The 23,299-nt window shown below is 34.3% G+C and overlaps 9 protein-coding genes across 9 annotated transcripts; 1 reads left to right on the top strand and 8 right to left on the bottom strand.

The window, feature by feature from the left end:
- Positions 1 to 931: 931 nt before the first annotated feature.
- CBG06533 lies at positions 932 to 2,964 on the top strand (the record flags this gene model as incomplete). The annotated part of the gene is made up of 7 exons (XM_002647415.1): positions 932 to 1,019; positions 1,063 to 1,311; positions 1,361 to 1,585; positions 1,784 to 2,073; positions 2,124 to 2,582; positions 2,626 to 2,779; positions 2,843 to 2,964. 7 exons carry the CDS (start codon positions 932 to 934, stop codon positions 2,962 to 2,964), a joined length of 1,587 nt encoding a protein of 528 aa, XP_002647461.1.
- Positions 2,965 to 3,563: 599 nt separating this feature from the next.
- Positions 3,564 to 4,969, bottom strand: CBG06532 (the record flags this gene model as incomplete). Its single annotated transcript, XM_002647414.1, has 4 exons — positions 3,564 to 3,667; positions 3,710 to 4,281; positions 4,556 to 4,722; positions 4,766 to 4,969. The coding sequence occupies 4 exons, from the start codon at positions 4,967 to 4,969 to the stop codon at positions 3,564 to 3,566; spliced, it is 1,047 nt and encodes a 348-aa protein (XP_002647460.1).
- A 307-nt stretch (positions 4,970 to 5,276) lies between these two features.
- On the bottom strand, positions 5,277 to 7,072 carry CBG06531 (the record flags this gene model as incomplete). Its single annotated transcript, XM_002647413.2, has 6 exons — positions 5,277 to 5,318; positions 5,366 to 5,501; positions 6,060 to 6,180; positions 6,311 to 6,657; positions 6,736 to 6,945; positions 6,996 to 7,072. The coding sequence occupies 6 exons, from the start codon at positions 7,070 to 7,072 to the stop codon at positions 5,277 to 5,279; spliced, it is 933 nt and encodes a 310-aa protein (XP_002647459.2).
- Positions 7,073 to 7,662: 590 nt separating this feature from the next.
- Positions 7,663 to 12,626, bottom strand: CBG06530 (the record flags this gene model as incomplete). The annotated part of the gene is made up of 5 exons (XM_002647412.1): positions 7,663 to 7,762; positions 9,767 to 10,002; positions 10,045 to 10,438; positions 12,292 to 12,501; positions 12,547 to 12,626. 5 exons carry the CDS (start codon positions 12,624 to 12,626, stop codon positions 7,663 to 7,665), a joined length of 1,020 nt encoding a protein of 339 aa, XP_002647458.1.
- A 333-nt stretch (positions 12,627 to 12,959) lies between these two features.
- CBG06529 lies at positions 12,960 to 14,308 on the bottom strand (the record flags this gene model as incomplete). Its single annotated transcript, XM_002647411.1, has 5 exons — positions 12,960 to 13,150; positions 13,195 to 13,272; positions 13,537 to 13,623; positions 13,748 to 14,091; positions 14,139 to 14,308. The coding sequence occupies 5 exons, from the start codon at positions 14,306 to 14,308 to the stop codon at positions 12,960 to 12,962; spliced, it is 870 nt and encodes a 289-aa protein (XP_002647457.1).
- Positions 14,309 to 14,774: 466 nt separating this feature from the next.
- On the bottom strand, positions 14,775 to 16,280 carry CBG06528 (the record flags this gene model as incomplete). Its single annotated transcript, XM_002647410.1, has 5 exons — positions 14,775 to 14,944; positions 14,990 to 15,068; positions 15,338 to 15,571; positions 15,780 to 15,963; positions 16,111 to 16,280. The coding sequence occupies 5 exons, from the start codon at positions 16,278 to 16,280 to the stop codon at positions 14,775 to 14,777; spliced, it is 837 nt and encodes a 278-aa protein (XP_002647456.1).
- Positions 16,281 to 16,533: 253 nt separating this feature from the next.
- CBG06527 lies at positions 16,534 to 18,925 on the bottom strand (the record flags this gene model as incomplete). The annotated part of the gene is made up of 5 exons (XM_002647409.1): positions 16,534 to 16,706; positions 17,203 to 17,281; positions 17,414 to 17,647; positions 18,079 to 18,421; positions 18,756 to 18,925. 5 exons carry the CDS (start codon positions 18,923 to 18,925, stop codon positions 16,534 to 16,536), a joined length of 999 nt encoding a protein of 332 aa, XP_002647455.1.
- A 185-nt stretch (positions 18,926 to 19,110) lies between these two features.
- Positions 19,111 to 20,761, bottom strand: CBG25149 (the record flags this gene model as incomplete). The annotated part of the gene is made up of 5 exons (XM_002647408.1): positions 19,111 to 19,292; positions 19,469 to 19,547; positions 19,818 to 20,051; positions 20,102 to 20,441; positions 20,592 to 20,761. The coding sequence occupies 5 exons, from the start codon at positions 20,759 to 20,761 to the stop codon at positions 19,111 to 19,113; spliced, it is 1,005 nt and encodes a 334-aa protein (XP_002647454.1).
- Positions 20,762 to 20,947: 186 nt separating this feature from the next.
- Cbr-srh-7 lies at positions 20,948 to 22,555 on the bottom strand (the record flags this gene model as incomplete). The annotated part of the gene is made up of 5 exons (XM_002647407.1): positions 20,948 to 21,126; positions 21,171 to 21,249; positions 21,302 to 21,535; positions 21,994 to 22,333; positions 22,386 to 22,555. The coding sequence occupies 5 exons, from the start codon at positions 22,553 to 22,555 to the stop codon at positions 20,948 to 20,950; spliced, it is 1,002 nt and encodes a 333-aa protein (XP_002647453.1).
- Between the last annotated feature and the right edge of the window lie 744 nt (positions 22,556 to 23,299).

The following is a 23,299-nucleotide window of genomic DNA, read 5'->3' as shown; positions in this document are numbered from 1 at the left end:
GAAAATTCCATTATACCATATATATTTGGGGGGTTATATTGGAATCCGTGGAAATCTTTCATAGTAACCCCCACACCAAACCAATATGCACCCCCAAACGGAAACTTACCAGCACGCGTGGGGGGTCAGATTGGAACGGATTGCGGGGAAGGGGGGTCATATTGAAATGGTGGAGGGCTTATTTGAAATCTTTAAAATTTCTAGGGGTCTTGTTTTTAAGGTATACGCCGATTTAGAGTGCTAAGGTTATTTTTATTTGGAATCTTCAACATTTCTACCCGTTTTTGCCTAATAGTAAGCCTATTTTTTGTTGGGGACTGGCATTAAATTATTATTTCTCTAGTAGAATGACAAAAAATGTACGGTAATATAAACCAAAAAACCGGTGCAAAATCGATAAATAACAAATACTTTTCTATGCGTAATTTGGCTGCGTACGTTTGATCTTCAGGCAAAAAATCAGGAAAAATATTTTTTGAACCCCCCACCCACCTTATGAAAGATGGTGGGTGTGGGTGTATTCCAACATTTATGCCAGGGGTGTTATGTTAGAATATATCGGGGGGTTATACTGGAATATACCCCAAAAATGGTTCAAATTTCCTAGAAAGTCTGACAATTTCAAATTCTTCATAAAATTTTCAGTTTTGACATTTTTTTTCAAATTTGTGATTGCAATAGGTTTTGGATCGGATCCATCTCTATTAAAAAGTGTTTTTTTGCAGGAAAAATTCAACATCAAAAATCAGCAACAAATTTTGCATCATTCTCGAAAGTTAAATATCAAAAGTATTCCATGTAGCCCATAATCATAGAGATCATACTAAATTTATGATGCTATCTATTTTTCATTTATTTCAAAGTTTGAATTTTGTTCTTGAAGTTTAGGATATCAAAGTTTTTTGTGAAGTTTCCAAAAAATTTATGAGAAATGAAGATTTCGATATTCCTTTTGATTTTTCATTTTTCTGAAAATCTGACTTTGAATCTGACAAACTTTTTGGAGTTTTATGAGAATGGTAGTTCTATATTTGTATTTATTTTACTTTTTAAAATTTTTAGCGGGAGAATGCGCATTTAACTACACACAAATCAGTTCCACAACAATTGAGCACTTTCCAAAATGCAGTACAATATATGGAATTCTGGTCATCAATGAGAAAACTGATTTATCGATTGATCAAATGATTCCATATTTTGAAAATATTGGAGAATGGTTTGGAGGGTTACAACTGGAAAATACCAATTTCACAAGTCTCGGATTTTTTTCAAAACCCAAAAATGGGTATGTAACAGTGTATTGTGAAAAATGTGCGTTTTGAAAAATTCAATTTCTTAAAACACATTAATCGTTTTCCAGTTGGATTTTATATTCGAAATAATCCCAATCTCACCGACTACAGTATCCTTCGATCATTTTTCATGCACAGTAATGGTGATGGAAAAGAATGTGATATTCAGATAACAAATAACAGTCAGCTGGATGCAGAATCTTTTTGCGACTCTGGATTTTTTCATTATTTTACAGATTTGACAGTTAAAGGGAATCTTAAAGATTGTGGTGAGAAGAGAGAGGACGAAGACAGTGAGAGTGTCTGACTGTCTGCTTTTTGTCGTCTCCTAACTTTGACTGTCTATATCTCGGCTCCCAATCGAGCTACAAATTTAATTTCTGAACTGTAGATAGTTACAATAAGGTCCTATTTGAAGTTCAAATGCGAGTTAGCTAGGCCAATTGTGAATAGAGCTGGATCGCAGACAGCAAGACACTCTAATTTTCCAGGTTGCCAAGGCGATGAAATTGATGATTCGAATTTATCCACCTACAAATCCTGCACCAAATTATACAATGGACTTCAGTTGAAAAATATGAGCAAGATTGGAACATCAAATTTGTCGAAAATTCAACAAATTCGGGGAGTAATTGATATCGTGGACACAGATCTTGAGGATTTGTCGTTTCTTAAAAATTTGAATATTTTCAAATATCGGAACCAATGGCTCACAGAAAAAGTTTCATTCAATCTTCAGAATAACTTGGAAATGAGAAGATTTGGTATTCCGAATTTCCAGGTGACGTAATTCGAATTTAATATTTCTAGGTTGATTTTTTTTAATTCCAGACGATTCACAACACAGAATCCATCGACCAAAGCAAGGAAGAAGGAATTGCCCTATTCAATTTTGAAAATCTACACCCAGATTTTTGTTTAACCATTGACGAGATAGTTTTCTTCCTGAAAAGCGGCGTAGCTTTTCGAAATTTGGATTCGAAAGTGTGCGCGACAAAAGATAAATTCAAAGGAAACGATATTTGTCGTTTTGAGTCTATGGAAAAACTCGCTGAAAATTGTTATATGATTCTTGGAGATGTTACGGTAGACTCTGGAGATGAGCAATACTTTTCAAAGTTGAGAGCAACTCATTATCTATTTGGATCGATTAGAATTCGAAACACGACTCTGAAAAGTTTGGAGCATTTATACAGACTTTTGTACATTGTGGATCTTGAAGATGGTGGACCAGTTATTGAAATAAATTCGAATAAAAAATTAAGAAATGTGAATTTTGCTGGGTTGCAGGTGATTTTAAAAGTTTGAAAATCCAATTTGAAAAAAAATTCAGAGCATTTTCACACGAGATGCAAATCGTACCGCCTTTATTCAAGACAATCACCCGAAGATTTTTGAAAGTTATGATGAAATTTGTTCATTGGTTGAATCCACTGATATGTACAGAATCTATCGAACTCGTTTAAACTTTGTTGGAGGAAATTGTGGTGGGAGCAGAAAAAATATAGAATTCGAAAAAGATTAAAATATAGAATTCGAAAATTTTCCAGCAACTGAAATGGAGACAATGGAATTGAGCAAATCGTCTTGGCTCATGGAGGATAATTTTTCAACTAGAGCAGATTTTGTGATTTTTTTCTTGATTTTTTGCAGCTGGTTAATGTTTGAATAGAGTATGAAAAATGCATTTATTAAAGGTGGTGTACGGTGAAATTTTTTATTGCATCAAAATGTGCAGAAATGCATGTAGATTGACATAAAAATAAAGAAAAAGTTCAAAAAAAAATTCCTTCATCGAGAAAAACGCATCGAAAAATACGCTGAAAGCCCTTAGGGACGAGGTTTTTTCTACGCTGCCCGGTGAGTAAAAGCGCGCGAATTCAAACTTTTAAATTTTTTTCGCTCGTTTTCACTTTTTTTCGGTTTTTTCAAGAGTTTTCTAGGTTTTTGTCAATTTTTCTTCCAGATACATCGGAAAATTTGAAAAAAACAGTGAAAACGAGCGAAAAATTGTAAAAGTTTGAAATCGCGCGCTTTTACTCACCGGGCAGCGTAGAAAAAACCTCGTCCCTAAGCACTTCCAGCGTATTTTTCGATGCGTTTTTCTCGATGAAGGAATTTTTTTGAATTTTTTCTTTATTTTTATGTCAATCTACATGCATTTCTGCACATTTTGATGCAATAAAAAATTTCACCGTACACCACCTTTAAACAAAAAGTTTTTTTTAAATTTTCATGCTGAATAAAGGTTTTGAAAAAGTTATAAATTCATCAACTAAGTGGAATATTATTGCTCCGAGTTCCTTGCACTGTTTGATTCTTCTCTCCACTCGACAGCCACGAATATATTGGCGTTATGCAGTCTTTAAGTGTACCTGAAACTTTTGAAACGAATTCATCAAAAAAAAAGTTCTTACTTCTCACAGCTTTTTTGTAATCTTTCACAACATAAACCACTATCATCGAATCCATAGCTGGATATAAAGTGAACGCACATAGAAAGATTCCGGTTGGTAGATTAATTTTTAGATTAAAAAGTGGAAGATAAATAATAAGCATCGCTGGAGCAAATAGAGTGATAGTTGGGCTCACCATTTGAAGGACTAAAGTTTTGAAGAATTGTCGATGTAATGTTCTCAAAGACACGGATAACATCTGAATCTTGGCCTCCATTCCCAGATACATTCTAACTGCACAGTAGATGATCAAAGTATACTGTACAGACGCGACAAATGACATGTTCAAAGTGGCAGACACATTCCACCATCTGATGGAATTATCGGGGTTATAGGCCACTAAAATCGTTCCCGAAAGTTCTGAAACATCGATTCCGAATTTTTCTCTCATGCTTTCGTTTATATAGCTTCTGGAGTATTCGTCAATTTCGTTAAAAAGAATAAGTCCATAGCCCCATAGGAACCCAAAGAAAGAGGAATAGAGAATCCAAATGAAAAATCTCCAACCTTTGAAATATAGGAGTTTGGTTTCGCTGAAAAAAAGAAAAAAAACTCGAATTTCTCGAAAGTTCTGAAAATATTCATTCTGCGCACCAAGGCTGTCGGAAACAGGGCCGCGGTCGGCCGTGATTGAGGCTGTCGGTATGTTACCGTGGACCAATCATTCCGTTCTATTGAAAATAAGCTCAGTCAGCCAAAAATTACCAGGGCCGCTAGGCTGCCTCGGCCCTAATTCAACAGCCTTGCTGCACACTCTCGGACTGAGCTACGTCGTCGTAACCTAATAGTAAGATCTGAAAATCCTACCGAAAAATTGCCCAATATCTATATAAAAACTGTACTGATAACATTGAAACAGTGAATGCATAAACTACACCATAAAATCCCAACGCAATGGTAACTGCATCTTTTCCCAAGCCGAATGGACGACTTGTACTGTAGAAGACATATGAGGCGTCGTGATGGAAGACGTTCTGAATTTAAAATTCAAAAATTTTAACATAAAAAGTATCCTACCGGGTACAAAACAATTTCGAGTGTCGCGAAAAAGATGCCAAGCGCTGGGAACAAAACCAACAAATATGTATAGCTTCCGAAATTTCGTTTGACTTTGAAAATCGTTAGATAGATCAAGATGGAGCAACAAATCGTGGCTGACAGGAAACCAATGTCAGCGACAATTTTAGCATATTGTACATAGGTTGAGTAGGTTCCGTTCATTTTTTGAATACAATAAAAAATGAAGATCAATGAAAAATATACCGTATTTTCTCAAATTGAAGTCACCAGAAAATATTCAAAAAAGGAGGAAAATGTTTGCAATAACCGAATAGACGGACTGCACTGTACCACTTGCACTAACTGAATTGCACGAACTTCTGTTAGAGGGTCTGTTTCTATATTTTTAAGCACGTCGGAGGATAGGCTGCTATGAGAGGTGGGCTCCAAAAGATGTGAGCTTCTATTAGAGAAAATCGTACAGCGATTCATGGAAAGATAGACAGGAAGGAAATTGAAAGGAAATTGGTTATTGTCTGGTAGATGTGGCTGGCGCAATGTGTCTAGTGTTCTGAATTCAGATGAATAATAATAACTGGAAAAACAAATGAGTCAAACCTTTTTGAAGCAATTTATAACACCCCAAAAAGCTTCTCGATACTGGGAAGACATTGTGAAGATCAGTAAACAGTGCATAGAAGCGTTAATGGAGAACATGGCGTCACAGAGAAATACAATATTCCGGGAAAACTCTCTGGAATTGTTTTTATTTTCTGAAATGTTGCTCAAAAACAGGGAATTCCTTTTGAACAGAATTCAATTTCAATAATGTTACTGTTAAAAATGGCCTTTTCGGATATTTTGGGAATGTCAGAAATTCCGAGTTTTTAAAAGTTTAGGCTTCAGATTATCCAGATTTTGAAATTTTCGAAATTTTCGAAATATTCTGAATTTCGGAATCCCGTTTTCGATCAGAAAAACCCTAAAACTGACAAAAATATTTACAAAATGCCAAAAATGTAATACCGTTTGAGACCCACAAGGTAACAATTCGCCGGTTTTTTTCGTCATACCGTATTCCAAAAAGCTCAAATTTTGAAAAAAAAATTTGGAAGTATTCTGATCGCGAATGGATAAGGAAAAAAGCTTCGGAATTATTTTCAATGAATCTCATTTTGGTTTTTTTTGCGGAATAATTGGTCGAAATTTTATTCCGAAAATGATATCAATTTTCAAAATTTTTGGATTTCCCAATTTATTTATGATCATCCCTGGTAACGACTGCGTAGCTGTAAAGTCCAAAAAAACTCACTTATACCGATAATCATCCATCCAGATTGCATTACAAATTCTGATTATTCCAACCGGAAACTCAGAGAGGAAAAATAACAACGAAATGTAAATTGTAAGAATTGTGGTCCGATTTTTATTGGCTATAACACATCGGGTATCAGGTAAAACCATTTTGATGGATTTTTCTTTTGCTTTTAATTCTTAACAAAATTCTAAAAGCCACCTTGGAAAAAACGCCTTCTAATGCAAACCCAACTCTTTCCAGAGTACGATTGTTGAAATCAGAAAATTGATTAATTTTTTGTTTGAAAACTGGATACGATATATTTTCCATTTGACACCTGGGTCCTGGATACCATGTATTAACTTCTTGAATATCTTTTTTTGAGTAGAATAAAAGAGTGAAAATGAAACTGATGAAAAATGTGAACGTTGTGGTTTGAAATCCAAACTTTGGAGTGGAAAAATGAGTTGTACGTGTGGAGATGTTAGAAATCATGAAATATCGGATGACAGTCAATAGCGTACCGAGCCAAGCGGAACATCTGCGTAATGCGTTGTGTACGGAAGTAAGAAACCAGTCTAGACCGAGCTTGGATGATGACCTTGGAGGGGTACTGCAAATTTTAGGAATGTATGATTTATATATTTATGAGGTCTGGGAAAAGTGTCAAGATGTATTCAAATTATCTTACCATTCATTCATCAAACTAAATATCAAATATCCATTTCTCGCAATCACCACCATACACACAAAATCACAAATTGCAATTCCAATCAATGGAATATTGATTGACGTCTTTCTTAATGATTTTCTGATGAGCACAATCAGATGAATAATGTTCAATAACGCGCCAATGTTTGAAAACAAAAATTCCAGCCATAAGCTATGTGAAACAATATATCTGAAAAGAAGTTTTTCTAAAAGTTACATATTCAAAATGAAAGGACGAACTGAAAATGTTCCTCGTCGTATTTTTTCGCATATTCCGGTAAAAATTTGCCTCCGGGAATCGAAATAATTGAAATCATTGTAGTTAGGACGACTCGAACAAACAATACGAAAATTTTCAGACAGAAAAAAACATTCTAGACACAACGTTTTATCATGTCCGGTACAATATAATAAGTTCGGTAAAAAAACAAAAAAAAAAAGCAATTAGTCGAAGGTGCAAAAAATATAATCAATAACTACTCATCGCAATGGCCACTTGAGATTGTTTCTGTAAAAATTCAAACTTTAAAAAATCAAGTTTCGCGTCCAACCTTATTATTAATTCAACCGTCCAACAAGATTCAATACAGTTTTTCGGTGCTGTACAGGCATATCAAAAATAGACAATGGATGTTTGGACTTCGATTATTTATATAAGGTCCGGTAACCGAAATGAAAGAAAAAACATCAAACCGTTTCCTTATTATCACGTTCTCCCCAACCACGTTTAGAAAACAAAACACCCATACTACTATTCAAAATGCAACAAAAAATTGTGATTGACAGGAATTGTGCCGTCCTAGATATAGATCAGTGAGACCTATTCAGGACGGTATTTCGAGCATGTTGGACAAAGTTACTAATCAACGACTTCATTAAATAGGAACATATATTGAGAGGGCGCGAATCATGCCGAGGTGGTGGAGTGCTCCGAATCGGTGTTGCATCCTTGTTCGTTCAGCTGAAGTAGGCCTGGTCGTTGGTGAAGTGGCAGCCATCGGGATCGGCTGGAAAGACTAACTTGATTTTTTTGAAAAATGAGTCAAAATCGATGGAAATTTTCATCGGGAAGACTTCATCAAAATAGAAATGTTTTCCATGGCTCATTCACCATCTTGCTGGTGGTTAGTGGACTTTCCAACAAAACTGGGCCTCGGCCCATGAGGCAAAATCAACAAATGCGCTATGCCAAGCAAAATTCTAGAGATCTTTCCCAAGCATTTGAGGCTCTGTAACTCCCCTGTTCTGAATCGCTCAATCATTCTTTTTTGGTCCGCATTAGAGTCACATATTGATAGAAGAAATTTTAGATATTTTGAAAACTTGAAGAAAGAATTGGTCGCCGGAAAGGTGGTCAATTCATGAAATTTTTATAACATCATATACCCAGTCATATAGTTGTTGTTCAATAAAGAATTGTGAAGATATCTCTTATTTGAAAGTTTTTATAACGGGTTGAGTGGGTTCCCATAATTTCTTGTCACCCTGTATTCCCCGTTGTGTTTTGTCGAATGATCTGCTTTAACTTTGCCTCCAGGAATGGAAGTAATTGAAATCATAGAAAAATCATATAGATAGGAAAAATTGAACGGTACAAATTTTCTCAGACAAAGAAAAAAACGTTCTAGACACAACGCTTCATTATTTCCGGTACAATATAATAATTAGGTAAAAACGAAAAAAAAAAGTGGAAAAGGAGAGAGAGAGGGAAGTTTTGGCTCTTTATGATTTAACGGGGGTTTAAACAATTAACGGGGGTTTAAATTTTTGAAGGGGGTTTAAAAAAAATTCGAAAAAAAACGGGGGTTTTGAAAATTTGAAGGGGTTTTGAGAATTAACGGGGGTTTAAATATTCGACGGGGTTTTCAAAAAGTGTCAGGACGATGTTTGGGGAAGTCCCCAAAATGTTCCAAAGTGCTACAGTTTCTTGTTCTTTGCTCCTTTCAGTTGATTTATTCTTTTCTGAAATCATTTTCTTGTTTTTTTCTTTTTTCATTTCTAAAGTTTCACGGCACTGTTGTAGAATTACGGAACGAAAAAAACTTTATCCAAGTCTATCATCTAACCTTGGAAGCAGTTACAGGAGGCTTAGAAAGGGAAGGGCGATCAAATAGTTGCTCTTAGAAAGGTTGAATGGTGTTGGCGAGTCAAGTGATCCGGGAAAGCGGTACACTTGTATTTTGGATTCGAGGTTAGAACTAGCAGAGTTATGAATCTTGCCGCCAATTTTCCGATGACTTAGATGAAGGAAATATGACGTTTCAGCCTAAGCCTATAATCTACAAAGGTTTCCTAGTGTCACAATTTTTCTACCCATTTTTTAATGTGATTTTCATTCGTTCCGCAATTCTAGAACAGTGCCCTAAAACTTTAGAAATGAAAAAACAAAAAACAAAAAAAATAATTTCAGAAAAGAATAGATCAACTGAAATGAGCAAAAAACAAGAAACTGTAGCACTTTGGAACATTCTGAGGACTTTCCCAACCATGACTCTGAAACCTTCTGAAAACCCCCGTTTAATATTTAAACCCCCGTTAATTTCCAAAACCCCCGTCAAATATTCAAAACCCCCGTTAATATTTTAAACCCCCGTTAATTGTTTAAACCCCCGTTAAATCATAAAGAGCCGAAGTTTTCGGGGATTGTTCGTGCTGAAGGGTTTATATGAACAAAATTTTGAGAAATATATTTTTCATGTCCCTCCCCCTTTCAAAGTTAACAAAAGATCATCAACAGCTACTCATCACAATGACCACTTGAGATTGTTTCTGTAAAAATTCAAACTTTAAAAAATCAAGTTTCGCGTCCAACCTTATTCTTATAACAATTCAACCGTCCAATAAGATTCCATACACTTTTTCGGTACTGTATAGACATCGCGAAGAAAATGAGACAATGAATGGAAGCGTTGATTGTGAAAATTGCGTCACAAATGTACACAATGTTCTGGGAGAGGGTTCTGGAAATTCTCGGTCTCAGTCTCCATTCCAGTGACGGTCTCGAAACTCACTCATAATTCATATCTCCTATCCATATCACTTTGTACATATCGACTATTCCAAGTGGAAATTCTGATATCAAAAACGATCCGGCAACAAAAATGATCAAAATTGTTGTTCGATCTTGTCGAGATTTCCTTGACTTCTTGTTAGCTACGGAAATTTCCAAAGTAGAGGAAATCCTAGATTTCCGAATTTCATAAATTAAAAGTCCAGTTAGAACAGGAACAGCTAAGCACGGAATAAGCTGAAACCATTTTTGGCGAATCCTGAAACTAGGAAAAAGTACCTTCGCGAATATTCCTTCTAGAAGCAGCCGTCCTCTGGCAATCAAAGCATTGTTAGACTCAAAAAAGTCATTGAATTGTTCTGAATAAACAGTGAGTAAGCCATCAGACATCCCACAACTTTCATTCGGATGCCATGTACCGATTTCTACAATATCCACGTGGAGATAGAATAGAATACTGAATATGAAACTGATGGAAAACGCGTAAAGTGTGATTTTCAAGCCGAATTCGGGTGAGGAGAACTTGCTATTATTGGCTGGGATATCAGTGATCACGAGATAACGGACAATGGTCATTGACATGGCTAACCATGCTGAACATCGACGTAGTGCGTTGTGAACAGTAGTCACAAGCCAGTCTAGACGCATTTGGTTCAACGAACGAGGTGGTGAACTGAAAAGGATAATGAGAAATGTGAGTAATGAGTACATTGGAAGTTGTGAGTACGTTATTAGTCAATATCTTAAAAGATGGAGAGATTGCTAACATCAGTGTTGATGTTGAACTTCTTGATTAGTTTTTCACCAAGTTTATCTCTTTCGAATGAGACGGTACAAAAAAGATGCTAACTACAAAAATAAAGTTCTGTACTTGGTTGATAGTTTCTGTAATTCACAGAGGAAACTGACTAGTACTAGGTACTTGTTCAGACACTCAATGATTACCATTTTGCACTAAAATGCTCTTTTGATTTTTGATTTTTTCACAGTAAATGGTTCACATTACACGGTGAATAATTCACGAATAGCGCACAACTGGTGATTGTTGACGCGTTTCTCGAGCATCGATAAAGAAGTAAAATTCAAAAAGTTTAAAAGAAATTAATTTGTTTGTGAACCGACATAGTGATGGATTTGTGAGTCTAGGGATCACTTTTCCCTCAATTCTTTTCTATCTAGGTATTCCACGCCAATTCAAGCCAAAATTTCCACGCCAAAAATAACACGCCGAATAAATAAGCAAAGAATTTTGGAAAATATTTTCAGAAAAAATTTATATCAAAATGTTTGCGAGAAAATTCTGAACAAAAGTTACTTAATTAGAAAAATTTATGATGGACGGTATTTTAATAAATCCCCAAAAACCTCGAAAAATTGAATTTTTCAGTTCATTTTCTGAAAAATGTATCTCCTCATAGGTGATTCGCGAACAATCCGTTACGGACGCTCCGCGTTCGCGCGCGGTTGAAATAGGAACCGTATGCGGACCATACGCGAACCGTTTCCAGCTAAAAACAGCACATTATTGCGGGTTACTCCGTATTCTGTCTGTTCGCGAACTCCGTATCCGATCCGATCGCGAATAATGAACGAACGGATTCGTACGCGAACTTAAATTCAATTTAAGATCGCGTACAGATCCGTTTGTTCATTATTTGCGATCGGACAGAATACGGAGAAACCTAATGTACTGTGTTTTGCTCGAAACGGTTCGCTTACGGTCCACATACGGTTCCTATTTCAACCGCGCGCGAACGCGGAGCGTCCGTAACGGGTCCGTTCGCATTTTACCTGTGCTGCGTCAATTCTTAACCAAATTTGACGCGTTTAGGATCATTTTGTGTGTTTTTGCTCCTTCATAATTGTTACTTATCTTGAAATCAAAATTTTTGACCCAGAATTTTTCATTGCCGAAAAACCTAATTTTTCACCGTATCGCAAAAGGCGCCCACAAATCCGAAAAAAAAATCAAATTTCGTAAATTATTCAATGTGCATTATTCAAATAAAAGTAAAAATTTCGTCGAAATTTTGAAAATTTGATTTTCTAATTCACTAAATTCTGAATACCGTTAGAACTCTATTAGATAGCCACCCCTAATTGAATGCCAGCCCCTAATATAATGCCACTGCGGATTTTATGTCACTGTGGTAAAAATGGAACCCAAAAGAATAACCCAAAAAATCTTTTTTTGGTATTCTGGCGTTTTTCAAGCTTAAAATAGGTACTGTATTTGTCAAAAAATGCTTCAGGATAATACCAGACTCCGAAATTCTCTTTAAAAAAGACGAAAAATCAAGAGAACATCTAAAGTCATTTTATGAAAAAGTTGAATATCGAGTGCTTTTGTGATGAGTTTCAGTAGAAATCGACTCCGAACAATAAAGTGCCAGCCTTTAATTGAATGCCACTCCCTAATACAGTGCCACCCCAGACCACCTCCAAACAATACAGTGCCATAGCTATCTAATAGAGTTTTTATGGTATACGAATTCCTGAATTTCTGAACATCAAATTTAAACTCACCATGGTTGTAACGTCTCTAGTAAAAGAAGATCATTTTTTATGATTATCCCCATACAAGTCAAGTCACAAATCGCGATTCCAATCATTATAATATTCGTAGATGAAATTCTCATCGACCTTTGGCAAAGTATAATCAAATGAAAAATATTCAGAATCGCTCCAATTTTTGAGAAATAGAATTCCATATACAAACAATAGTTCATAACACTTCTGAAATTTTAAATCGATATTTTGAAACTTCAAAATCGTGCTTACCTAACAAATTCAGAAACATAACTATCAAGTTCCTTGAATCCATGTTGATCAAAAGAATTGAAATTCAAGTAAGAAATCATTTTATTAAAAAAAGTTTTATGAAAAAATGACGAAAATTTGGAGAAAACTGGAAAAGATGACAAAAACCAAAGATTCACGGTTGACTGAACTTCTGGTTGTCTATGATAAAATCAAAATTTCAAAACTCAAAAGTTTCAAAAAAATTAACTTCCTGGATATAGAAATTGAACTGAAATTAGCAAACGAAGTGTGAAAACTAATGAGAATACTGATCGGCAAAGTTAGAAAAAGAAGCAACAAAAAAACAACAATTTTTAGCTTTCTAGAAAATCAGCGAACTAGAATTTTCAGAACATTTTTTTTATTTTAAAGAAAAACTGAAACACAGAAATTCAGAAATATCTAGAATCTGCTCCAGAATTTAGCACAGTATGCACCATGGTTGTATTGTGTTCAAATTTGAATGGCATCATTTTTTTCATAGTTTTCCGTAATAAATTGTTGGTTAGAAACATGGTTACGGTAGACGCGGCACCATGTTCCTGAATTATCATAACTAGGATATATGGGAGATATGGAAATTCTGGAATTTTATTTTATTTTATTTTATCAAGTTTTTATACTTACGAGACAATCTAACCATTACAGAAATGGCAACTAATACCCCGAGCAGGGGATCAAAATGCATACAATATGGACCAAAGTCTGAAAATGTGAACTTTGCAATTCAAATTTGAAACCACGGCCGATAAAAATTGACCTACCGTAAGAACCAAACTTTGCAAAAAATTCCTGTGAATTTCTGCGGTTTTATGGGATAATTTAGATTTTATAGAATTCAATATTTTTATGGTAACTACTAGAGAAGATATACAGCAAAAGAAGCAAAGGGCAATACCAAGAACACAAAATGCGTAGAAAGTTAGAAACATTTTGGAATCGAAATTCATGAAAAAGCAATTGTCACACCACATGTACGGTTGGAATGTACCAAATCGCTTAAAAAATTAAGTTTAAAAAAAGCTGAAATAAAAAAGGCTGGAATTTGCCGCACCTCTGGAAAATGGAAAGTTCGTAAAATTTGGAAAGTTTGAAAATATGAATTCTTGGAAGTTTTAGAATAGGTACGAATTCAGAAGTTTCAGAAAGTTTATGAATTTTGGACAACTCAAAAACCAACCCACCATTTCCATTTTCATCTTATAATCCTTTTGATATTTCAATGCTGGATACATTAAAATTGAGAACAGTGCCAAAAAAATCACAGTCACATATAACGAATTTCTCGAATAATACACTGATTTTCTCATTTCCGTAATTTCAATCCTGTGAAGAATCACCGCTTCCATACGGTAAACAAAGAGTGAAACGACTGAAATTCCAGTAAAAATTATGCAAAATGGAAGGAGTTGGAACACAATTGGAGCATATTCAGCGGTGAAACTATTGGAGCACATTATTGGAATCGGTAGAACAATATTGACTCTCCAAATGTAGTTCATATGAATATCCAGTAGAAATCCTCTGGAACTTTTTAAAAGAAAAATAAATGATCTTTTGGTACCACTTACGACAAAATATGAGCTACTAGATAATTTCTATAACTTTGAAAATGTTCTGGACTTTTGAATAAAAGTATGAAAAATGCAAAAACGTATACTGGTATCGAAATCGAGCTAGATAAAATATGAATTATCTGAAATCCAGTTGATTCTTCGAAATTGCACGTCTCGTTGAGCATTTTCAAACCTACTTTTGCTGAAAAAAAACCTGATCTTTAGACAGATGGAAATTTCAATTAATCTTTAATTTCCTATCTAATCGGTGATATTTGAACTGGTTTATAGTGTAAGCAGGAAACAATTGAACAATTGACAAAGTTGAAACTTCTAGGAAATTGGTTGTTATCGATATTTATGGGCTGTTCACAATGATCTGATGAGAATCAAGGAAACTTAAAAAGTGCAAAATCAGCTCTTCAAAAGCTTTTTATTCGGTAATCCATCAAAGGTATAATTTTTAATCCGGAATTCAACAAAATTTAGAATTTCCGAAGACATTCGGCAATGCGTTTGCTTGGCAGAGAAGGTTCTAATAAAGAACCAGAGTGTAGGCATAAGAAAAGGTGAATAAATTCGGTATGTCTCGTACAACGGTGTTTTTGTTGTCTTTATCTTGTCAGGTGTTATGTCTCTATTTTGGGTCGTTTAGAGGTTCCCTTCAAAACAATATGTATTCGTATTGTGTTCAAATTTGAATGACAACATTTTTTTCATAGTTTTCCGTAATAAATTGTTAGTTAAAAACATGGTTACGGTAGTCGCGGCATCATGTTCCTGGATTATCATAACTAGGATATATGGGAGATATGGAAGTTCTGGAAATTTGTTTTTATTTTATTTGTCCAAGTTTTTATACTTACGAGACAATCTGATCATTACAGAGATGGCTAGTAAGAACCCGAGCAAGGGGATCAAAATGCATACAATATGAACCAGAGCCTGAAATTTGGGCTGTTTATGACAAGGCGGATGGGAAAAGGGGGGGGGGCAGCCAAAAGGGGGGCCAACTTGGAAAAGTTATGCCTAATAGTAAGTTAAGATTAAACAATTTTTCCAGTTTCGAGGTTGTTTCCAAAAAAATTTCGTGATTTGAACGTTTTTTGTCATTTGTTGAGATTTTCAGCTTGTGTCATTTTTTGTAAAGTTTCTGGATGTTCTTTTACGAAAACCTTTTTTTGAAAGTTCAAATTTCCCGCCAAATTACTCACTGTTAAAACCAAACTTCGTAGAAAATTCCTATAAATTGCAGCTGTTTTATCCGATAATTGGGTTTTTATGGAGTTTAGAACTTTAATGGTTATCACTAAAGCACTAATAGCGGAATAGAAACAAAGAATGGTGGCCATCGAAGAGAATGCGTAGAAAACTAGAAATATTTTGGAATCGAAATTCATGAAAAAGCAATTGTCACACCACATGTACGGCTGGAATTTGCCGAATCTCTGGAAAATGAAAAATTCGGAAATTTTCGGAGAAATTACGAAATTTTGCCACCTGTTCCATTTTTAATTTATAATCCTTCTGATGTTTCAAATCCGGATATATAAAAATTGTGAAAATCGTTACAAAAATTATAGTAGCATGAAAAGCATATTTTGAATAATAAACCCATTTTCTCATTTACGATGGTTCCAGTCTATGAAGAATCACCGCTTCCATGCGGTAAACAAAAAGTGAAACGACTGAAATTCCAGTGAAAATTATACAAAATGGAAGGAGCTGGAACACAATTGGAGCATATTCAGCGGTAAAACTGTTTGAGCACATTATTGGAATCGGTAGAACTACAGTAACCTTCCAAATGTGACCCATGTGGATTTCTAGGAGAAGGTCGCTAAAAATGCGAACATAGATAGAATTGCAGAGAATTCAGAAATTCCGAAATTTGAAAAAATCCGAAGCCTATCAATTTAATTTGAATATTGGAAATGTCAGAATGTTCAGAATTCAAAATTTCCAGAAATTTTAACAGATAACTTACGACAGTATATGTACAACTAAATAGTTACGGTAATTTTTAAAATGGGCGGAACTTTTGAAAATTAATATCCAAAGTGCCAACATATAAATTGGAGCGGATATACAACCAGACAGAATATGTATTATGAAAAATCCAGTAGGTTCTTCAAAACTACAAGTCTCGTTAGGCATTTTCTTGTGAAAAGTTCTAGACTTTTCTGAATAATTAACTCGTGAAAGGCGGAAATTTGTTTTTTCCGCTCGTTGATCCTATTGAATGATCCAATTATTACAGAAATTAGTCTGTTTGTAGCCTGCTTACAATTTTTTCTTGGAAATATTTTTTTGATATCCTGAATTTTATGAAAAATAGAAAACGCTTGAAATTTATATCAGAAATCACGAAAAAAACAATTTTTAACCAATAATTTTCAAAACAAAAATCTCAAATTGAGCTCCTGTTAACTTCGCTTTGATTCAAACTTTCCACAGGTTTTTTCGAGAACATTCTGAATAATATTTTTCGTAGAAGATCATTGGTTAAAAACATTGTGATAGTTGATAATGCGCCATGTTCTTGGATTACCAAAACGAGAAGATATGGGAAGTATGGGAATTCTGAAAATTTGAAAATTTTACCAAGTATTGAGGAAAAACGAAATTCCTCAACTCTTAGATTCTGAAAATCCAAGATTCTGGCACTGAGTATTCGTTATTCATAAATGCTGATATTCTGAAGATTCTTAGACTCCGAGATTCCGAGATTTTCGGCATCCTCTATTTCATTTCAGAATTCTCCGATTTCAGAATTCCCGGGTTTCGGGATTTCTGGATCTCTAAGATTCTGGTGTCTTGAAGTTCTGAGATGCTAAAATTTCGAGATTCTGGGGTCTTCAGATCCTGAAACTGTGAGATTCTAAGGTTCCGAGATTCTGAGATTCGGAGATTTTCGGATTCCTGTATTTCAATTCAGAGTTCTTCGATTTCAGAATTTCAGGATTGCCAGGTTTTTGGATTTCGTTAGTTCTGGATTTTTGAATTCTGAGAAATCAAATACTTTGATTTTGTAGATTTCTTTTGAAACTTTCACTCTGTGCTTAATTTTTTGACTCACTGGATAAAGTGATGACAATACTAATTGCCCATAACAAGCCAAGTAGTGGGAGCAAAATGCAAATCCCGTGAATTATTGCCTGAAAATTAGATTTGAATAAGTAACTCAATTTTTGTTATTTCGATTAGCCTTTCATTCGAAAATATTGGGTGATTTGTCAGCTAGATTTTTGAAGTGCCGTTTCAAACGGAAATAATGAAAACTCTCTCACCATAACCACCAAACTGATGATAAAGTTTTTCTGAATCGCCGCAGTAGTGGGTGATAAAGAAGACCGAACTGATTTCAATGTTCTGATAGTCACATGAAATGCTAATCCAGCTGCAAATGATCCAAGAGAGGCTGTAATGGCTCCAAAAACATAAAATGATTTGAATCGAATTGAATCGAAATTAAAAAAGAAGCAATTGTCACACCACATATATGGTTGGAATGCACCGAAACGCTGAAAATTGGAATAGTTGTGAAATCTAAGTTTTAGCCAATTTTTCTCATTTTTTGTTCATAAAATCCAAAACATTGTGTTAGTTAAAAATTTTTGATATCTTTCACCGAAGGCAAGATAAAGTTGGTCAAAGTTGACAAGTCAATAAATAGTCAATGTTCTAGTTCATAGTTTATTAAGTGACAAGACCTGGAGGTGTTTCTATTGAATCTCTATTTCTAATCAATACTCTTCACAGAAGCTTATATCCCAAGTTTAAACAGTTGCGTTTCTATGGACTCTAGCAACTTTTAAAAACATAAACTATGGGAAAAATTGATCGGTTATTTTAAAGTTCAGAAAAAGGAATACCGTAACTTTGAGCAAATTTTTCCCATTCCCCACAATCCGAGTTAGTCAACACGGCTTCAAAAAAATCCAAATGCTTTCACCTGTTCCATTTTCAACTTGTAATCATTCTGGTACTTCAAATCTGAATAAATCAAAACTGATAAAACCAACAAAATGATGACGCTAATATAAAACCCAAATTTTGAGAAATGAGCTAACTTTCTTCTGTAATAAAATTGCTCAGCCCGATGGACAACCATTACTTCCATTCGATATACAAAAAGTAAAACGATGGAAACTCCGGTATAAACAAGACAAGAAGGTAGGAATTGGAATACAATTGGAGCATATTCAGCGGTGAAACTGTTCGAACACATGATTGGAATCGGAAGAACTACAGTAACCTTCCAAATATGGCCCATGTGGATTTCAAGAAGAAGACCGCTGAAATTGATGGTTCAGAATCTTACAGCTAGAAGTTCGGGAATTCAAGAATCAGAAAATTCAGAGAAATCAAAAACTCAGAAATTCTCAATTTCAAAAGTAAAAATTCTGAAGTTTCTGAAAGTTGAAAACTCAAATTTCAGAAAATCAAGATATCACGGAAAATAGAAAAATTGTTGAAATTATGAGATTGTGAGGTTCTGAATTTTTTACATTTCGATATCTATATATTCCAGAATTCCGAGATTTCAGGGTTATTAAATTACAATTTTCGGAGATTTCCCAACTTTTAGGATTTTGAAATTCTGAAAATATTTTTTTTTAAGTTACTCACGAAAAAATGTGAGCCACTAAATAATTTCTATACTTTTTAAAATGGGCGGGACTTTTGAAAATCAGAATCGAAAATGCCAAAATATAACTGGGAATTGATAATCCTGTGCAAACAAAATGAATGATTGTAAAACCGAATGGTTGCTCGAAATCACAAGTTTCATTTAACATTTTTGCAAAATTGAAAAAAAAATGGAATTTTTGAATTTTCAGTTTTCGAAAGTCATGACAAGATATGATATGCAGGTGGAATAAAAATATTACAAAAGAATCAAAAACCAGTAGTAAACAATATTATACAAGCTACACATTTATAGTGATGACGTAGAGAAATCGGATTCGGAGAAAATTGAATGTCATGCTACTATAGTTGATCTCCTCTGTGAACTATTCTCCATTGTCGGTAGAATTTCTTCACACCAAAACAATTTTTTCAGTGCTTTTCGCAGTAAATTATTTGTTAAAAACATAATTACAGTAGAGGCAGCACCATGTTCCTGGATAACGAGAGCCAGGAGAAATGGAAAGTAGCGGAATTCTGAAAACATTTACTATTGTTAATTTCAGTCTCGTTAATTTCGGTTCCTGTAAGAAATATCGAAAAATGATTAACTGATAAAATGTTTATTATAATACTGTAAGTGTTTTGTTAGTTGAACGCTTTTTGATATCTTTTACAGGAGGCGAGATAATTGTGTTTTAAATTTAACATACCGCTCAGACTGATAAGAACATTGATAGCTGATAAAAACCCGGCCAGTGGAATGATGATACAAAGAACATGAACCGCGGCCTGAAAAGTTAAAAATTGAAAAAAAAGTAAAAAAAATGGTTTCCTCTGTTACAGGTTTAATTACAGGATTTTTTACGGTATGTGAATACCTTGAGAATTGGAAATATTACAAAATTTAAAATCCCAATGATTAAATTAAAGAGCTATATAGAATCTTTAAAAATTTGAAAATATGGAAAAATTCGGGGGAAAATATTGAAGATCTAAAGTTATGTATAACTTTATAGTTCCAAAAAAAATCAATTTTTGAGAAATATCTTTAAAACTAACCGCAAGAGTCAAGCTCAACAAATAATTTCGATGTGTTGCCCGTGTTTTAGCTGTCAATCTGGAGCTCACCGATTTCAGAGCTCTCAAAGTCACATAAAATGCGATTCCTCCTGTCAGACCGCCAAGTATAACTGCACAACCTGCCACATAGAAAAATGCGAAAAAAATTTTAGAATCAAAATTACAGAAAAAGCAGTTGTCACACCACATGTATGGTTTGAATGCACCAAATCGCTGAAGAAGGGGAAAATTAGAGTATAAATAGACTGGTACTGTAATCTCACCGCTTCCATTTTCATTTTATACGGCTTCTGATTTTTCAGGTCCGGATATATTAAAATAGTAAAAATCAGCACAAAAACTATGCTGACGTAGAACGCATATTTTGTAATTTTCACAAACTTCCTGACCAACGATTGCTCAGATCTGTGAACGATTACAGCTTCCATACGATATACGAAAAGTGAAATTGCAGATGTTCCGGTATAAGCGAAACAGGCTGGAAGTAGCTGGAAGACATTTGGAGCATATTCGGATGCAAAAGTGTTGGAGCACATTATTGGAACTGGTAGGACTACGGTAACCTTCCAAAGGACACCCATGACAAAGTCGAGAAGGAATCCGCTGAAAAGGTGGTCTGGTTTTTTTTTCAACTCAAAAAAATTTGAAATACTGAAAATGCGTTTTTTCGTTTCTGAGAAAATGCTATAAAAACGCCCAAAACTATGGGGAATTCGAAAAACTCCTCAAAATCATAAAAAATCGAAAGCTTACGAAAAAATATGCGCTGCTAAATAGTTCCGATATTTTTGAAAATGTTTGGGTGTTTTGAAAATTAATACAAAAAATGCGATTCCATAAATTATCACAGAAATCGATAATGCAATGTAATGAATAATCATAAAATCGAACGGCTCATCGAAATAACAAGTTTCATTCAGCATTTTTAATACTTGAGCAATCTGAAATTCTGAGAAACGAACCTGAAAATCGGAAAATCAAATTTGCGGCCCGCTTTGGACAACCATGACAGAACCAGGTGAAAAGAATGTGCTCTCATTCATCAAAAATCAAAGAGTGGTCAATTTTTATTTTCCAGTAATTTTTTGCATCAAAAAATTATTAAAAGTTCAATTCATAGTAGTGCTTTGGAGATTTTGAATCTGTGATTCACTGGACGCTGGAAACTTCCAGAAAATTCTCAAAAATGTCTGTCTTAACAAATTATTAGTCATAAACATTGTCACAGTCGAGGCGGCACCATGTTCCTGAATGATCAGGGTCAGGATGTATGGGAAATATGGAAATTCTGAAAAAAAAACTTGTCTGGAAATTTCAAAGTTTCAGGTTTACGCGATAAGCTGATAACTAGAGTGATAGCCCATAAAAAGCCAATAAGAGGGACTAGAATACAGATTCCGTGAATTAAAGCCTAAAATTATTTTTTTTAATGAATTTGAAATATAAAAAGTTTGTTCATTTACAGAAATCACCAGGCTGATTAAAAAATTTCTGTGCATTTTTTTGGTTTTTCCTGATAATTGTGATTTCACAGAATTGATTGAGTATACAGTCAAGAAAAATGCGAGGGCTCCAGATGAGGTTCCAAGGACGACGGCAATTGCGCAAATGTTGAAAAAATAGCGGAATAAAGTTGAATCAAAATTAAAGAAGAAACAATTGTCACACCACATGTATGATTGGAATTGACCGAATCTCTGGAAAATGGAAAAATAGAGAACTAAAAAATTGAACATATCTCGGCTCCAAATACTTGCACAAGTCTCTGAGCACTTTATTCATGTATTAGTTAAGACTTGTGGAAGAATTGTGCAAGACTTGTGGTAGGCTTGTCCTACACTTGTGGGATCCTTGGCCAAGTTTTGTGACGTTACAATATCAACAGAAGCGACAGCAATCAAAACTTGGCCAAGGCTCCCACAATTCTTAACTAATGCGTAGAATAAAGTGCTCAGAGACTTGCGTAAGTATTGGCGCCGACAGCCGAGATTTTCGACATTGGTTTTTGTGGAATCTGGATAACTTTGGAAACAAAGAATTTGCTGAATAATATTTTGTTTATTTTGAAAATCTTGAAAGTTCTTAAAAATTGAAAAATGGAACTCTGGGAAATCAAAAGATGGAACTGAAGAAAGAAAAAAACAAATATTCTCACCTGTTCCATTTTCGTTTTGTACTCTTTCTGATATTTCAAATCCGGATATATCAAAGCTGTGATAACCAACACCACCACTATACTAACAAAAAATCCATATCTGATAAGATAAACCAATCTTTGAAGAATCGATTTTTCGAATCTATGCACATTCACAGCTTCCATTCTGAATACGAACAAGGAAATTATAGAAGTTCCCGTATAAACTAGGCATAATGGTAGGAATTGAAAAACAATCGGAGCATATTCAGCGATAAAATTATTGGAGCACATTATTGGAATTGGTAGAACTATAGTAACCTTCCAAATCATGCCCATATGGATTTCCAGGAGAAGACCTCTGAAAAAACTCAAAAATTCTGAAACTCAGAAAAAGAAGTTTGAAGGCTCACGAAAAAATATGGGACACCAGAAAATTTCGATAACTTTTAAAATGTGTCGGACTTCTGAAAATTAGAATCCAAAACGCTACTCCGTACATTGGAATAGAGATGCTTGTGGATACATAGTGTATTATTGTATTGGCAAATGGTTCTTCAAAATTACATGTCTCGTTGAGCATTTTTTTTTGTATTAGAGATTTTTATACAACAGGAAATGTAAAATCACATAGAATCTGACGTTAGAAGTACTTGAGTGTTTTTTAACAGTTGAAAAGATGAACACGAAGTTGATTAGTTAATCATGAAAGTCAAGTGATTTCATGAAACAAATAAACTAGAAAAAAAAAGAAAACTGGGGTGCTAAGAAAAATAAATTGACTGATTTTTGATCATTGATATAATTCTTATTAGATTTGGGATAGACGTATTATTCTGAATGCAAAGTATAAATATATTACCAAGTGTAAAAAATATAAGTTGTGGAAAAAATATTAGAAAATGAATCATAAAGTTGGAAGTTTCGAAGTTGGGGAGTTCAGAAATTCAGAAACTTCAAAAATTTTTCTACTTTGAATGACTTAATCATCACATTAAATAATATTTTGAAAAATAGTTTTTGAAAAAAAATCACTCTCTGATAATCACGTATTTCAACACCCACTTCCTTTTTGTGTAGACGATGATGTCTGTAATTTTGAGCCCACAAAATAATCTAGGTCTCAATTAATAAAAAAGAATAAAGAAAAAAATCTAGACAAAATATTTGTTCTCTCGTTTCGAAAAAAAACTTGGTATATTTTCATAAAACTATGGCAATTGATACACTGTTTCCCAGTATTTCGAAGCCGGAATGTTTTAATTTTTTATATTTTGACATTTTAAGGTAAGAGCCAGAAGGTTTAGCCCCGAAGGCACATAAGCAG

Source organism: Caenorhabditis briggsae, assembly GCF_000004555.2.
Source record: "Caenorhabditis briggsae complete genome, chrV, whole genome shotgun sequence".
Classification (NCBI taxonomy): domain Eukaryota; kingdom Metazoa; phylum Nematoda; class Chromadorea; order Rhabditida; family Rhabditidae; genus Caenorhabditis; species Caenorhabditis briggsae.
This window is presented reverse-complemented; position numbering and strand designations above follow the sequence as displayed.